The sequence below is a fragment of the Aphelocoma coerulescens genome, chromosome 3, assembly GCF_041296385.1.
Source record: "Aphelocoma coerulescens isolate FSJ_1873_10779 chromosome 3, UR_Acoe_1.0, whole genome shotgun sequence".
In the NCBI taxonomy this organism is placed as follows: Eukaryota; Metazoa; Chordata; class Aves; order Passeriformes; family Corvidae; genus Aphelocoma; species Aphelocoma coerulescens.
In genome coordinates this window covers 38917431-38935313 of record NC_091016.1, presented here as the reverse complement: position 1 = coordinate 38935313, position 17883 = coordinate 38917431, and the positions used below count along the sequence as shown (strand labels likewise).

General features: G+C 36.8%; 1 protein-coding gene across 3 annotated transcripts in view; it reads right to left on the bottom strand.

Annotated features, from left to right (window-relative positions):
• Nucleotides 1–6770: 6770 nt before the first annotated feature.
• The window catches only part of BTBD9 (BTB domain containing 9), a 113894-nt gene continuing 102781 nt past the window's right edge, over nucleotides 6771–17883 (bottom strand). For all 3 annotated transcript variants that reach the window (XM_069009830.1, XM_069009832.1, XM_069009831.1), the window contains exons 11-12: nucleotides 15788–15866; nucleotides 6771–11311 (exon numbers count right to left, since the gene is read on the bottom strand). In XM_069009830.1, coding sequence (XP_068865931.1) covers nucleotides 11207–11311; nucleotides 15788–15866 — 184 coding nt within the window. In that variant the 3' untranslated portion in view covers nucleotides 6771–11206. The remainder of the gene's footprint in view (nucleotides 11312–15787; nucleotides 15867–17883) is intronic.

Below are 17883 nucleotides of genomic sequence, written 5' to 3'. Positions count from 1 at the left end.
TATTTTTGTGATGCCTCTACTCCTATTAAACAGGATATATGCTTTTATCGCTATATCTCATTTCTTGCTTTTAAGGCAAAACCCACACACTTTTCCAGCTGCAGAAGGTCAGCATATTATTGGATGAGAAAAAGGGAAGAGAATGGCAAAGCACGGAAATACAGAGACTCAAATAAGATTTTGTATGATTATTTCTTTTTTGCCTTGAGCTATAAGGCAACCATTGCCTATTTTCCAGGATGTTTAATTTAATTAACACAGCCTACAAGGATATTTAAGCAGCAGTTAATAGAGGGTAAAATACAAAATGAATAAGTAACAAAAATGTCCTGTTTATGTGCATTTTGCTTTGTACTGTAAAGATAAAATGATTGTGATTTGATCTGTATCTGGTCTTTCTAGCTCATACTCAAATGATGTGTCATGGTGTTTTAAGCTTCAATGCCACTGCTCGTTAACAAGCAAGCCCATCACTTCCAATTAGAAACAACTTTGAAATAAATCCTCAGGCTGTAGCAGTGACAGTCCTGACTGCACTCCACTACTGCTTGGAAAGGCAGCTGTATTTCCACTTCAGTCTGCACTCCCTTCATGAGCCCTCTCTGCTCAAGCCTAAGCACAAAGATAAACTGGACCCTTACCAGAGCAAGGAGAAAGAATATTTCTTCTTAGCTTTGTTCTCATTCAACTTTTTCCTCCTCTCTATGCTTTACTGTGTTTTTTCTTCTAGTCTAATAGATCCAGCACTCAGTAAAAATGGCATTATCTTGAACACAATCAAAATTTTGCTGAGGGCTGCAATGAAAATTTCCCAAAGGCCTCAAGAGGCCTCTGATTTGTGAAGACAGCAAAAATCATTGACTCTCTTTTTAACTTTGAAACACATGGCATGGGAATGCAGATGGCTCCAGCGTGAGCTTCTTCTCACTGCCTGGATTATACCACTTTTCTGGCTTACTTTCAGCCTGTACCCTATTATGCACACATCATTTCTAAAGTAAGGCTTTTTACCTCAGTATTTCCATGTGTCACAATTTATGGCATTCTGAAGCTTGTGCTTCAGAATCTACACATCTGCTTTTTAAAATGAACAGGACGATCTGACACTTAAAAAGCTCATTTTTATTCTCAAAATCTAATAATAACTGTCAGCCATATTTACTACTGGATGACTAATCAAGACACAAAAGAATTTTGATTTAATTACATTATGGCATTGTATGGTTTGCTGTGGTACCTCAGCTTGATCTTACAACTTAGTATCATCTTTTTTTGAGTTTGACCTCTCTACTTTCTAGGTAACAAAGGTTATATACTTTTATGAAGGAAATAGCATGACACACAAATGTTTAAAAGATGATATGATAGAGGAATGTAGCATTGTTACTGGAGAACAGTCACTGCTTTAGGGCATGAAGTTCTGAAATCCAGGCAAGGCTTACAGAAATTCTGTTTAATAAGTGAGGCTGAAAAGCCAGGAAGATAAAGGTCTAATATTCATGAATCAAACACTCATCACTCCCACCTTTCATGGTAGTCTGATGGAAATCAAGGGGTTTATCAGCTACAAACCTCTGAAAAAAATTAAGTCTTTTTTTTTTTTTAAAACAGAATCCCAAGTCTCACAATATTTGCCCACATTTTTGTGAAATTAAATGAAATCCTCATTCATACACTTCATCCAGAGAGTGTAGCAGCACATCCTGGTAGCAACACCCAGCAGCTGTTGGTCCAAACATTTGCAGTAGCTTCATGGATGCCCACTGGACTGAAAATCACTGTGAAAATCACCAGCATTTTCTCTGTTGATATTAAGACTGTGCCATTATGAGTTAATATATCAATGATGAGGTTATTGACTTCCTTGCTGTGATGAGAAATCAATACAGTTCTGCCCAGAGATTTCTATTCACACATGCAATATATGAGCAGCATCAGACAGGTTCTAACATTATGATCATAAAACTACAGACAAGCAGTTAAGCACAAAAGATCACTTTATTTTTCAAATCACACCTCTCTCATTCTTGAAAAGGTGTACTTCTAGTTATTACTATTTTAAATATACTCTATATTTTCCTGTGAAGTTAAATACTTTGAAGAAGAATCCCCAAAGAAATAAATACAAAGCACAACAGTTTCACTTTATGATTTGCTTTGAGCATTGTCTGGTCCTGCATCCACTCTGGCACTCCGCTGCTCTGTAAAATCCACAGCCAGCCTTCCTGGTTTGCCACAGCCCTCTGCTTATCAGCTGTTAATACAAACTGTTAATACAAAGCCAGCGCATGCACAAAATAGCTTACAGCAGTTTAATAATTCTAAAACTTTCCTTACAAATACACACATTGCTACTAAGAAATAATTGGGATGCTTCTTTTTCTGGATGCTCATTGAAAATTCCATGTTACAAAATGCTTGTTTGATGATGTGCATGTCTGCTGGTGAAAAGGAAATCAGTACTAACAAGGTTTGCTGGGTTGTTCAATAGATAACTTACAAAACCAGACAATTCCCAAAGTTATCAACTGGATCACTGCAGCACAATCTGAAACCACCATTTTACCTGAAACCTTGATTAGCCTGAAGGGTTTGTAATGCATATCTGCTGCAGTATAAAATGACAATAAAATGTCAGCAAGGTCATCAGAACACACCATGTGGGGTTTATTCTCATAGGATCAGCACAGTCCAGTGCAATAGCACAGATCCTGCAGCCAGGAATGGAGGCCTGATGATGCCTTTTTTGACGTTTTCTGACGCTTGTCACCATAATGGAGAGGTGGAAGTTGTCCAGTGCAGGAGCATCATGTCCCTTCAAAGAGAAAGTTGAAGTGCTTCCCATACCAGAAGCTGCACTCCTGAAAAGCTTTTCTTGAAAGAGGTATCAGCGAGAGCCTGAACAGGTGTGGCTGGGAATTTATCCCAATTACACGTCTCACTTGGGACAGTATTCCTGAAAATGCAATCAGGGTCTGGCAGGCCGATTTTGCTACACACACATGCACTTAAAGAACATTCAAAGACTATGATAAAGTCTAAAAACTGTAGCTGAAACTCGTACCTGTTCACAACAAAGTCTGAGGTAGTTTAGAACCACTCTATAAGAAAGATGGAAAGGGATTTAATGCACAAAAATTTCGAGATACCATTATAATTGCTACAGAGAAGGGGAGGTTAACATAGTGTAAAAGGGATTTAAATTACTGTCTGTCAAGAAAGAGGAGCTGCTAACAGAGAATGAGTGAAAAAGTTCACCAAAACATAAACTTCTGTTTAGCCTGGCTCTGAACATTAACATTCACTTAAAAAAGAAAATCAGAGACAATAGTGAAATTGAGCAAAGCAAAAAGGAAAGAACACTTTACAAGAGACTGGACAAGGTTAACAGACATGGGGTCCAAATTGTGAAGTAACACTGTACTTCCCAAAATGAGTCCATGTGCTCAGTGGGGTGTTTGGATCCCTGGACAGCTGAAATACCTTCACACAGGGACACTGAAAAGTTATGAATTCTTTCAAGATTCACTCTTGATGATGCAGTTTACATAGAAAAGAACACTTACATACAATTATTGCCTTGGACAATGCACAACTAGCAAATTGAGCATGTATCTGGTGTATCATGGTGAGAAAGAAATATTTTAATTTATATTTAAACTTAAGTTACGTAAGCCAGCATAAAACCTGACCTACTTCCTAAGTCAACAGTAAACTTCTTACTGATTTTCCTCTTAAGGGTAACAGGTTGTAAACAGATCATGGAAGTACAAGGTGCAAAAGGACTATTATTTCATACATCCATAGACAGCCAAATTCAAATGTTGCTCACTAGGCTAGTGGTAGTTGCCTCGAGAGTGATGTGAATGAAAGGGGACGATGATATTTTACTCAGTGTATGACAAAGAGGTAAAAATAAATAATATTTTATAATTCCTTAATATATCACAATACAGAGGAAAGTTACAGGGAACACCCCAGCAACAGTGATATGATGAATACAGAGGAAAAGAAAAGGAGGAACAAACAGGTTGGGGAAAGCATGCAGGAAAAAATAAGAGCTGGGAGGATTGGAGACAAACAGAACTAGCTCAGGCCACAAGAATTGTATCTTTGTGTTGCTCTTTCCATAAAAAACTACGAAAGTTTCACTTCCTATGTTCTCTTTTAGCACTCATATTCAGATGAGTGATAGATTCCTTAACAGAATTCTGTAATTTAACAAAAAAAGCCCATATAGAAACACATCTTTGCAAATAGTCACTTCAACTTGCATAACACATATATTTCCATCATTATAAATGCACAAATGCAACCATGTAACTCCATACCAGTCTTTCCCCCAAACTTCTCCTTCCAACTCCAGCTCCTGCTTTAAGTGATATTTCTAATCTAATCATCCAAGCCTCATGAGCTTTGTATTATTACATAAAAACATTCATTTATGTATTTACCTCTCAAAATGAGTAAGTGACATGATTCCTGAAACAGATCTAAATCCCACAACACTGACACCCTTTTTATTAAAAATAGCAAAACCAAACTTACAGAATAACCCATACAGGATCCTGGCCTGTAGAAGCAAAAGAAACCTGCCTCTTTTCTCCAGCAATGAACATGCCACGATTGTTTCAAAAGCCGTTTCTCAGCGTGACAAAACTATGAGAAATTCCTGTGAGGAATCTTACCATCTTTTAGCAACTGAAGATAACTCAAAAACCCAACAGATGGCTACAGAGGATGCCCAAAAGCCAATTCTGTATGGCCTGACCATGTTTCAAAAGCACAAGCTAATAGTTTTGTGTAAAGACAAAAATTTCTTAACATCTGCGGTTAAACACATTTATTGGATTCTAGGTACTAAGCACAAGTCTCACCACCTAGTGACTATAGCTCAGGAGTACAGTGACAACAGACAGGTGACACAGACCAAAAATTACATGAATGAAGGAAAAGCTGAATCAGGATTGTTCAGGCTGCAAAAGAGTAGGCTTTGGGATGACCTGACTGCGGCCCTCCAGTACTTAAAGGGAGTCTACAAGAAATGGAGAAGGACATTTTACAAGGACATGTAGTGGCAGGACAAGGGGGAATGGCTTCAAACTGACAGAGAGTAGGTTCAGATGAGGTGTTAGGAAGAAATTCTTTACTGTAAGGGTGGTGAGGCACTGGAACAGGTTGCCCAGAGAAGCTGTGGACGCCCATCCCTGGAAGCGTTCAAGACCAGCTTGGATGGGGCTCCGAGCAACCTGGTCTAGTGAAATGTGTCTCTGTCATGGCAGGGAGGTGAGAACTGAGTGATCTTTGAGGTCCCTTCCAACCCCATCATTCTCTGATTCCCTGATTCCTCTCCAGAAAGAAGCTGTGATAACTACCATTCACTTGGACTACACAGCATATCAAACACTCATCTGAGCAGTAATACTGTCCAACTCACTTGATACTTCAGGACTCAGCTGGTACCTTTTGGACACAGAATTTGGTGTAAAAGACCATATAGATTAATTCTGTAAATTCCTCAGACTACTTAATATAATTGACTGAAGTTACTGATGTATATCTGCCAGTTTTCAGGAGTCAGACGATAATTCTGAAAACGATTGTTTTAACTGAGCAGCCACACAGAGAATAGATGTGCCAAGATGATAAGTACAAAAAGGATGAGTAACAGTTCATTTTACCAATAGTGCAGTGATAGCCCAGGGCTTAAAGTAGTAGGAGGCACTGGAGAGGCATGTTTACACCTGTGCAGGGTGATGCCACCACTCATTCAAATTTTTAGTAATCTGAACTTCAATTCCATTACGTTCATGTTAGAGATCAAGTACCATTTTTTCAAAACACTGAGCTGTATTATTGTATCAGGCTGCAAGGAACAGTGTGAGAAGTACTTCTCTAATGACTGGCTGTGTGAAAATGTGTAATGCCATGGGTGTACAAAGATCATTCTTCACTCCCACCATTTGGACATACCATAGTAATCAAACACATGCAGTGTGATAAAACTGGTATGTGGTTGCACAGAAAGTCAGTATACATTGGCATATGACAGATAACTGTAATTTCCTCATACTATGCTGCACTTTTTAATTTGGGCTTTATCTTAAAAAAGGTTGCAGAGTGATTTTAGAACTTTTCTTGTAAGCATCCAAACACAGACCCAGATTCCACCACTTTGTAATTACCTCAGCCAAAGCTTTGCAATGAAAGCTTGGGAAGGGCCAAAAAGACCGCAGGGTTTTTTTGAGCAGGTAACAGAAGACATATGAAGGTTCACTCTGTAAACACTGCAAGCCACGGCAGACAACGTAGCTAGGAGGAATATCTGTGTTCTTTGAACTGCATCCATCTTTGAGATGAGCATTTAACTTGCTTTATATTGTCTACACCTCACTACAGCCAAGTTGCCAATATTTAACAATTGGACAAAAGCTTTGGACTGGCTCACTGTACCTTTTTTAGTCATTTGCACCTTTAAAGCAACCAGCATCCTGCCATACCACAACGGCAGCATTTTGCACCTGCCTGGACAGATTTTTTTAATATCTTTCTTTTTTTTCATTTTGGAGCTTTAGAACCTGTTCTAAATTCAAACTAAATTAGCTACTACCTCAATTTAATGCATACATATATGTGTGTGTGTGAATATTTAGGCACTCCTAAAACTTGACCCAGGACCTTTACTTCTGTATCCTGAACAAAGCTTTGTGGAGCTTCTACATATATTATATATATATATATATATATATATATATATATATATATATGAGTTAAGTAGTACAACTGACAACAACAACAATAACCAGTTCAGAGAGAGCTAACAATTCTAACCTAAATAGAACCATTAACTGAGAGATGGGGATGGAAATCAGGCCTCAAGCATCCTCTGGGATCTACAATTATTTTTGAAGCATGGTTTAGTCCTCTGGCAACTGATATAATGAGGCACAAGCCTAAACGTTTACTCTTGGATACATTAACTCTTACAGGCTCTAATCATTTGCTTACTACTCTAGCTACAACAACAAAATTACCAACACATTCACTTGTTTATTTGACAGTACACTAAACCCTGTCAAAATATAAGCCAATTAATATCTTCATAGAGAAATGCAATCTAAAGCATGTGAAATCAAATCTAAGTTCTAATCCCTTATTAAGTGTCTCTGGGTGGGCATCACTTTATAACCAGGACTACGATGACACAACAATCAGACAAGAATGGCATTAACTTTGTCTTCTAATTTTTGTACTGAAAATTTAATTAGACTTAAACAATTACAGACTTCTTTTGTTTTCTTTCATGGAAACCAACTCTCAAGTCAGGTACTCAACTGAAAATTCTCTAAAGTTGTCATTAGTAAAGATGAAGATGCATTAAACTGAGTTTTTCAGCAATGCTGAGAAGCACTGAGCTTTTACATGAGTTGTCATAATAAATAAGAAAAACTGATTTTCATGGAGAAAAGAAAGAAATGGAGCTCTGAAAGAAGGAAACTGCAATGAAGAAGAGCTCTTACTCTAACAAAATTAATGATTTCTCCTCTGTACTGTCTTTTAAATTAGACTTGGGTTAACTTCTGTCATTGTAATTCCATTTAACAGCCATTTGAACTTGTTTTAAAGCTGATTGGAAATGGCTTGAAAAGCATCTTGAAAAATGGTAAGCTGCACAATGTTTGCTCACTTCAAAAATTAATTTTCTCAGATAATTATTTTCCCTTGCATTCTGTGAAAAAAAAACCCTTTTATCTTCTTTTGGAAAAAGTTAACTAAATAAAAAGATTTTAGTAAGACCTTTGTTGAGCTCCACAGGAGTTAAGTCTAAGCCTCAATTCAACCTATGGAAGTAAAACTGAGAAAAGGAGGCCTGGGGAATTTAAAGATCCTGAAGTACCAAATAGAATCAATGACTCAATAGTGTCAGTATAGTTATTTCCATTATGCAGAACTCTTAACAACAGGTCTATTTTGTAGTTTCTGATAAGAAAGCAATGAGTACCTGGTCAGTTCTGCTCTAACCCTGTTGTAAATAGAATATGACTGATTACACAGTTCTGAATAATTACAGTATTTCATCACTCTGATAAACCCTAATACTAAGCCGTTAACAGCACAACTTACTTTCACTGGGAGGAAAAGATAAAAAAGGAAAAAAAAAACCTTCAGAGGAATATACAGCAAGTACATCTGAAACTGGGAGTCCATAAACACAGACAGTAATTAGAAAGAATGAGAACATTCACACAAAACCACAAATCAGTTGTGTGTTGTATCTTCCTTTATCGCTACTAATACGTTGCTGCCACAATGCTTAAGACAAGAGACCTCTTCTAGGCAATACAGGTTTTAGGGGTGTTTGTTGGTGGGCAATATTAGAAGACCCAGCATAGTTCAGCTCTCTGTAAACTTTATTTCTTTAAATAAAGAGGGTAAATGTTGAAAGGGTGAAGGGCTTGCAGCAGGGCTTGCCTTAAAAGCCTGGGAGCTCAGTGGGCTCACCCTGATGACAGGTTCTCAGAGCAACACTAAATAAAGACTCTGAGAAAGGCCATTGTGACAGAGAAGAAGTCTAATACTAAAAATTGCTATTCACCTGCATGAAGGGACAATGCAAACTTGTTTTTTCTTTTTATTGATTTATGAGGGTGGGAAACTGAAGGGTCTATAGGACCTCAGAGTTTTTGCTTTGGGAATATCAGATACCAGGGTATGTTCATCCAGATTCTTGGCAGAGAATGAATGTCATGGGAAATAAAGAGACATTTCTGTTCCACAGTGAGTTACAGGACAAGATCAAAAAATGTTCTGTAGGTTATAGTCTACAAGACTTATTTGTATCATAAAAATTAACTGTGCATGTCAAGGATTACAAATGGAAAAATACCATTCTTTCTGTGACAGCCTAGACTCAGAACAGATGGCAGAAGCTTTTCTGATTTTAGTTTTTTTTAACATTCTCTACAATGGTGGCTACTAAAAGCTAACAGCTAGGAGGTTATGCCCTTTGCTTATCCACAGTTTGAGAAAAGCAGAATTGTTTGATGAAACTGCAAAGAAATACCACCACTGCCACGCAAGGACTTATCTATGAAAAGCAAGACATGCTTCAGGCATCTCAGTAGTTCCAGCATGAATTGCAACTGGAAAAGTCTTCTGCTTTTACTTTTAAAGGTAAAAAAATTCCAACAGTTTGGACTTATACATAAACAAGAGAGTGGTGTCCTCAGTAGCTGGTCTCAATTCTTTCATGCTCCAGAGGCTGTTGAGCCATGAGGTAACCAGCCCTGCAGACTGGGAGGTGCCTGGCACAAGCAGTATCCTGCCTCAGTACTCCAGACTGTCTAAGGCAGCTGTGGCACATGAACTACAAGCTCTATACAGCACAGTGGGCACCCATCTCCACCAAAAGACATTCACAAGTCAGAGCACAGGAGTAGGAAGGGAGGGAACTGTATGCAAATGTCAGAACTAAATTGTAATCTGGCAATGAAAAATACTATAATATTATTGATAAAGCCTAATCAATTTTATTTGAAAGAAAAGGGATGCTTTTCTTATTTGAAATATCCTCTGATTCATTGCTACCACTGATTATATTTCTTCTTGGGTTTAGCACAACTAGTATCCAACAGGGAAATTATTTCAAATTAAGTAGTGTGATAAATTAACATACAACTTGCTCTGTTGATATAGCTCATTTTATCACTATGGTTATGTAAAGGAAAACCATATTTATCCTGCACTAGCTTTGTTTTCTTCTGACAAGGTTATTTATCACCACAGGAAATTCCAAGTTCATAAAACTGGTTAGCTGACATTTCCAATATAATATACTTTGTGTGGAGGAACAACCATCCTAATCAATTTTGCCAATTACATCAGCATTTGTCTTCATACAAAATCTCTTTATCCCATACTGAAAGACCAACATGGAGTTCTTCCTAAAAGTCATGCAGATCTGGAGAGTAAGAGATTACATCATCATCAGTGTGAAAACAGAACAAGCAAAGTTGCAGGCAACGTAATCCAGACAGATATGGATGGATAACGAATTCTGTGACTGTAAAGTAAGAACCAGATCTTTTACAATACAGGCAAAAGCATCACATTTTATGAAGATCATGAGAAATGTGAATGCATACACAGCCTTTGCATTTTTAGCTCCAGACTGGAAAGAAACTCTTCTTGGAAAAATGTAATTTATCTGCAAATTCTTCTTTTGATATTTGAACAACTGCTGTAAGTGACCAGATGGAGTTCAACTTTTGTAAACCAAACATTTTTGATGTTCTGTTGCAAGTTGTCTTAGGCAGGAAAAATTTAAATAATCATCTTCAGGAGTGAAAAAATACTATTTTCTTCAAGACGGATGTTTGATTTAGGAACTTCCTTTTGAATGTAGGAAATGACAATTTTGTACTTTGAAAAGTCAACTAAGGTCAAGATTAATATAGATACATTAATTAGTTTGTTGATATGATGAATGCTTTTCTTGTCATCCCACTGATGAATGAGAGAATTTGCATCTCAGCAGGTAAACGTCTGATACTTCCTTAATCTACTGTACAGCATTTGCTATAGCCAAAAATAAGAAACAAAGTGGAATACAGAATCAAAATGATTTTGAAAACAGATTACTAGTTACAAAGGAATATGGATGAAGAACCACTTTAAAAAATAACATATATTCTGGACCGATGTATTCCATAAACATTTTGTTTTGCTAATAAAAGCCTCTGGGGAACAAATACTTATTTCATATGCTTTCCATTCTGCTTGAGTAATTTTAGATTTCCACCGTAGCTCTGCCTTTTATTTCCTTCTGTTTTCCTTGCCTTGGTTAGATTAGAGAGGTAGGGTGTTAATGGGATACTTGATGAAAATTGAAGAACTATTTTCTCCCCCCTTGGAGACCAGCCTGATTTGAACAAATCGAGGAGAGTGGAACAGTCTCTTCATGTCCTTGGGAAAAAGCCTTTTCCATTTCAATACTTCCAGCTTTCAGACATGGTCCCCTTCATTCACAAAGAAAGAAAAGGTGCCAGCACAAGAAGGTTCTGAATAATTTCACAGAATGTCAGTGGGGCTGCAAAAGCTCCCTTTCAACCTCCTTTATGGTTGGTGAACATGAGAATGCGAGGTGGATCCAGGAAGGGAATGCAGGGAACCAGGTGCTTGCAGCTCCAACAGGGCAAGAAAAAAGCTACTGTCCACCAGTCCCCACCTCTGTTGTTGCTACTTCCTTACTACTCTCATCCTTGTGAGTACTGTTTTGTGCTGGGCACTCAAAGTGCACACAGTGAAACACCTGGAGAGAACAAAAAATGAAGATAAAGCAAAACAATTCAATGCTGGCAAAAGCATGAGCAAAGTAAGATGAAGTCTAAATGGAAGTCTGCAGGCCAGATCAGTGACAAAGTAATCAGACAAAATACATGAGGTCAAAACCATTTACTCATGGGCAATAAACATTAGACAGGGAAAGCACTGGAGCAAGAAAAGGCCTTCAAATTATACCAACCTTTACATATGGCACCAAAAATCAGAAAGATGTTTCCAAAGCAGATTGGGATATTTGTAAATGATTTTTCTCATTGCCAAGTAGCAGAAATACCTACTACATACTATTGGATAATAACAACAATTGTATTAATTGTCTTAAACACGTTATTATCTAATCACTTCCTCAAAAGGCTGAATGTTCATGCACACTAGAAATGAAATTTAAATCATTACCAACATGATTCTATTTCAAGATTGCCCTCTGCTGTAATAACAGTGGCAGCTCTACAGACATGTCCTGGAGTGTGTAGAAAGGCATTCAGAGTGTCCAAGGTGACTGCTGCTTCATCAGATGAAATACTCTGTTTGAAACAGTGATCATTTTCTGATGATTCAAACAATACCTGGGACCAGTGTACAGGTGACTGTATCTTAGAGTAAGAGGACCATGTGCTTAAGCATTTTTTCCAATTTATTTTCTACTTTACTTACTTCTACTTGTTCTTGAAGAGCCTGGGAGGAGAAGGGGGAGGAACTCTTCAAAATTGTTACAAAACTTCTTTCCATATGATTTCTCATTGCTGTGAATTGCACAGCTTTGCCACATACAAACGCTGCTTTAAAATTTGCTACTACATGCATTGTAGTCTTAAAGCTAAAGCCTGATGAATATTAAATCCTGAATTTTAAACTTATTATCTTGTCTTAATTTTGTATACTTTTATGACATCTTCTATTATTCTTGCAAGTAGACCAGGTCTTTAAAGCTCTTCTCACAAACAAAGGTAATCTCTTATAATCTTAACTGCCCTTTCCCAGACCCTTTTAAGTTAATATGGGCAAAATCTAATACATAAACAAGACATGGATATACTACATACTCATACAAGACTACAGAATATTGTATTTTCTATCTTTTCTTCAATACAACCTAAAATCCTATTATTCTTTTTGACCATCCCTTCTCAAGTGAACATTGAGCAGATATCTGCACTGACATGTCTGCAGTAGCCCCAGGTCTTTTCTGAGGATGTAGCTAGCTAATTTGAATTCTGACAGCATACATAAAACGAATTAAAAAAATCTTCAGTCACTGCTTGTTTTTTTTTAAATCCCCATTATACTTTCTTGTGCCCCTCAGTGTAAGGTTTTTATGCAGATACATAGCAATACATGCTTATATTTCTATATATACACTCCTGCTCACATAAAGATGTACTGCTATGCCTTTATATATACATATATGAACAGATTACAAATCTGCACCCACACCCACACATAGACACACGTGCACAAAATGGTTTTCCTCTGCATTTCTCCTGTTTTTTCCTAAAGCTGAACTAATTCCTATACTGGCATGAATTCTCTCCATCTGCTACAGTTCTTGAGAAGCCAATTTTTGTATTTAGCTACACTTCTAGAAAAGTCCCCTTTGTACTCATCCCACTCCCATGATTATAAAGTAACAGCTATTGTAATTTTTTCCAGCTGCACTTTTCAGGATAAGGTCTTGCAGTAAAGAACATTCTCTCATCAGTGCACCTCCATAAGACGCTGCTTTCCTTGAAAGGCAGCACAGAATGGGATGGAGGTCTTTAAGTGAGAAGATTCTGTATTTCTAATGTATCCCATAATAATAATGTTTCTCATTTAAAACCTCACTTTACATAGTGATACAGCTTTTTTAAACATAGTGTGGATAGCACTGAAATTTAGCTAGTACTAGTCTAGAAAGTCAGAAGTGCACAACTCTTAAATTGTGACTTTCATTTTTACTGATTCTTTCATATTAAATTCTTAATGGTCAAAACGTGTGGCATATTGACAAGCCTGTGAATTTAGAACATTATTCTCAGTTACTCTGCCACCTCAGCTTACAAAGAATACTGCATGTGAGGGAAGCCTAAGCCTGAGAAGCACAGTCGAGCCCAGCTGCTTCATCCGGTATCAGAATTAAGCATTTCAGAAAAGGATCACTAAAACAAACAATCTTGCATGTGCTTCTATCAAAAGAAAAAGATGACAGTTCAGAATCATCCTATGACCCACATTGTGTCCTACTTCTCATGGGTATTTTAAGAGAGGTTGGACACACAAAGCAGGAAGGCCAAGTACATATACACTGGCACAGTAATTTGTAAGGTAAAGCTCTCACATCAGCAACTAGGTGTCCTTTCCAGGTCAGTAATACTGAAGAGAAAAAACAAGAGAAAACTTACATAAAGTATCAGGTGACCTGTCTGACAAATAAATGATGACAAGGAAAAATAATTCTTTTCTCGATAAAAGTAGGATGTGTGTAAGCTTGAGAAAACAGAAAGTTACACTTCTACCATGTTCTACTATACCAAAAACTATTCAAACTCCAGGTAAAAAAATTTGTGAACATCATGTCTTCCAAAACTTGAAAAACATAGCAAGGAAAAGATGAGTTCAAAAGATTAAAGAATTCATAAAATGTAAAAATTTTATGTGATTTCTTTTCAATTCCAAAAATCAACTCTTCCCTTTGGGATGTACAGATTGTGTTTCAAAGTTCAAAGGTATGTGTTGGTAGAACAAGTAAGGAGTATTTTGTACCTATTACAGTAATACTCCTTGATAAGAACATGCTGCCATTAGCATATTTTATTTAAAATGAGAAAGATTTGACATACTGTGCAAGCAGTTCCGGGCAAGTAATTCTGGAAACTGCTTGTATTCTTACTGAAGAGACTACTGAGACTATAGAAAATAACAAGACTTTGGTTACACTGTTACTATTTAAATTGGAAATATGAAAAATATCTTGCTGCTTTCTTTAGAAAATTAAAATTTATGACCAAATGTTACAGCCCCTCAATTTAATATATATATATATATATATATATATATATATATATATAAATGCAATTTAGTAATATGTGCACACTGACAATGTTCCTCCTGTACAGGCTTTAGGAGAAATAATTTAAAAAATAAAAACCAAATTAGTGTTGGATGCAGATTTTAAAGACAAAAAAGGAAAAGACAAAGAGCAGCATGTGCTTATGATTCAACTGAGACACTACATGAACAGCTGTAACCTCTGTCCATACTCATCTTCACTAGTTATGCAGCGCTCGATATAAATTACACAGGATATTAAATTCATTGCAAATTGTAACCAATTTGAAATTAGAATTATGCCTAAAAGGCCATTGCTCTTCAGGGCTTAAAGCTGCCTTTAAGAATTCAAAGTTGAAAGCAATGTTTCCTGTAGTCTGGTTTGCTAAGTTTATGCAATGAACCTCATTCTTTTTTAACAAAGAGTTGGGAATTTACAAACATTGGCATGAGAGGAAACAAGACTGTCAGTACGGATCAGTAATGGAAGAAGCCTTCTTCACACATGTACTACCCCATAGGCAGCTTCTGACTCTGATTCTAAGACTCACTGATTAAGGCTGAACTGCATGTGGTGGGAGACAGCACTCAGCAACACAAAATAAATATTTGTATTCCCAGTTCTGTTGGTTGGTCAGCTACTTTCCAGCTGTTGGCTGAGATGTTGATACCGGCTACTGCATTTTTCTCCAAGAGTTGCACTACAACTGGACACAGACAATGCTATTGGACAGCGCTCCCAGTGCTTAGGAACCAGCTGCTGGTGCCTCTTATAATCTCATACTATAGAATCCTCATCTCACAAAGACTTCCATATACTCTTAAATTCACATATTGTAAATTGTTTCACTGAAGTCAAGAGTAAAATCATCTGAGACAATACACAACGATTAGAAAAGAGAGAAGCACAAGTAAACAAAGATGGGATGATATTGCACTTGATGGGCTAGGACAAAGTATTTTTTTCTGTATAAAATGAAAAAAATCTCTTGGTTTGGCCACTATTAGTCAACTGACTTACCAGATATGAAAGTTACTTATAAGAGAATCTTACACAAATAAGATTTTCTTATGAGTGAGATTTTTCTTATGTTTTATTAATTAAAAAGATAATATACAGGTGATAAAACCCAAGTATATCAGAGACCATACACCTTTCTCTAGCGCACTAAATTGGCATTTAATTGTTCATCAAAATAAAGATTAATTTAAAATCAAACCCAATAGGAGTATTTGATGGTAGTGTGGAAAGGTCAAAACTAGGAACAGATGATAACACTGTTCAAGTGTTTTGCTAGATTGCCTCAGCAAAAAGATGAAGTATGTACATTTGAGAAGGCATTATCAATTTCACTGCAAGATACGAAAAACTGTGCTGTGGTATATTAATGTATAGGGTTTTTCAGAAGTTCCTTACCTCGTTAGCTGTGTTGCGAGTTCCAACTATTCTGATAAAAGATGCAGGCTGTTTATCAAAAGTGATTGTTTGCCAGGATCTACAAAGAAAATTCAGAAAGACATACAAATATTGAACACAGTCACAAAAGCCTGCAGTAAAATATACAGAATGCGTTCAAGTGACAGTATGTACTACTATCACTTAAAAGGGCAAATGGAGCAGCACTTTTCATTGCCCAATTTTCTAGCACTCCTTCCTGATTTTTAAGTGTCTTGACTCTGCTTATGTGATTTCATACGTATATCACTATATTTCTGTGCAGGGACAACAATCATAATATTGCTGAAAGTTAACAAAATGGTAAAAGAAAAAAAGCCTGGATCAAAAGTCTAAAATCTTTGACTTATATTGATTGTATTAGATAAATGAAGAATCCAATAAATTAAAGTAAATTCATCCTCCTGTTCATGAGGAATCACCAGAGCTTGGCTAAGAAAATTAAAACTGTAGGACAAAAAACCCCAAACCAAACCACCTAAAACCTCAGACTTTTCATACTCTAAGTGGAACAGTAGAGGAAGAGGAACCAAGCTTTCTTTGTGTGGGCCAAGGTCCTTCCAGAAAGTTACAAATGTCATAAAGCATCATTTGCAGTTCAGGTTGTGAGCATTTCTCCATCCTGACACAGCAGCAGTGAGGAGAACAGACCACTCTCCCAGAGCTGGTGAATAACTTTTTGGGCTAGAGAACCCTAGAGATACATTGGGACCTCTATAATCTTTGTTCCTCACTCATACTCATCTGACCTGAGTGAGGTGCAACACCTCAAGTAGCTTAATACACAGCAGGAAAAGAACACCATAACTTTGTGCTTACAGAACACTGACAGTAAAACAGAAGAAATAAAATATTCTAGGAACTAGAGGTTTCAGTTTGATACCAGTTTTCTACAACACTAGATTATTACTTGAACACATTAAAATTTAAATTATTTCATATTCATAAAACATGAAAACAAAATATACAGAATTTAACTTTTCAGCCAAATTTTAACTTTCTCTATCACAGAAGGCTTCAGAAATAAAATGAAGTTAGGTCCAACTTGATTAACTTAGTATGGAAAAAGACATTGGATAGTTTTCCAGAATGGGTTCTGAATACCTTCAGAAGTGTTCATGTAAGAAAAAGGGACCAAAACAAAACTTGAATAGAACACCAGTCACTACCACCAGACTACCCCAAAGCCTAGCAGTATGAACAGCTTGGTTGCTGACTATTTGTCAGACATTTGATTTTTCCCTTAGTGAGAAAACTCTTTTTGTCACAAACAGCATTTCTGGGCTTAACTTACTTTTATCACTGCTGTCTGGTTATATTTGCTTAAAGAAGATTACAAACCCAATCAAGTCCTAATTTCAAGTAGTTTACTGGGGTTACTCCGTGAGGTAATGGGTGTAATTACAGTCATTCATGATAACAGAAAGGTGTGGTCTGTGGCAGGCCTCAGAGGTACAGCAGTTATCTACCTAATGGTGTGGTTTACTTATATCCCTTATGTGGCTATACCTCTACTTTAAAGCTCAGGCTGTTTCTTAATGCTGTAAATAAAATATAAACCAGGAATGGACTATTTTGTTGATTGTTTCAAGACCTGGAAGATTATTATGTCTTAAAAATTTCCCCCCTAAACAGGAGGATGATTCGTGAGATTCCTTCTAACATTCCCCTAGTACAGCCAGTCAGTTAAACTCCATGGCCAAACAGCACTCGTTACCTTAAACTGCAAAGTTCCAAAGATGAGAGGCTGGGACAAACAGATGATCACAACACTACTTCTCATAACAAAGCATTGCATAGTTTGCATTATGCATATGCTTTGACATTCACACATGCAAACTTTATGCAAGGAGAGTGGTGATGTAAAAACCAGATTTGCTTTCTAGTGATTTGGAAAATATTTTAAAGCTCTACTAAATAAAAGAGTTTAAAATCCTAAAGAAGCTATTAAGAAGAGCCTGTGTCTTCCTAGACACTAATGTAGAATTTGTGTTCTGTGAGAAGAGAAGAGAAGAGAAGAGAAGAGAAGAGAAGAGAAGAGAAGAGAAGAGAAGAGA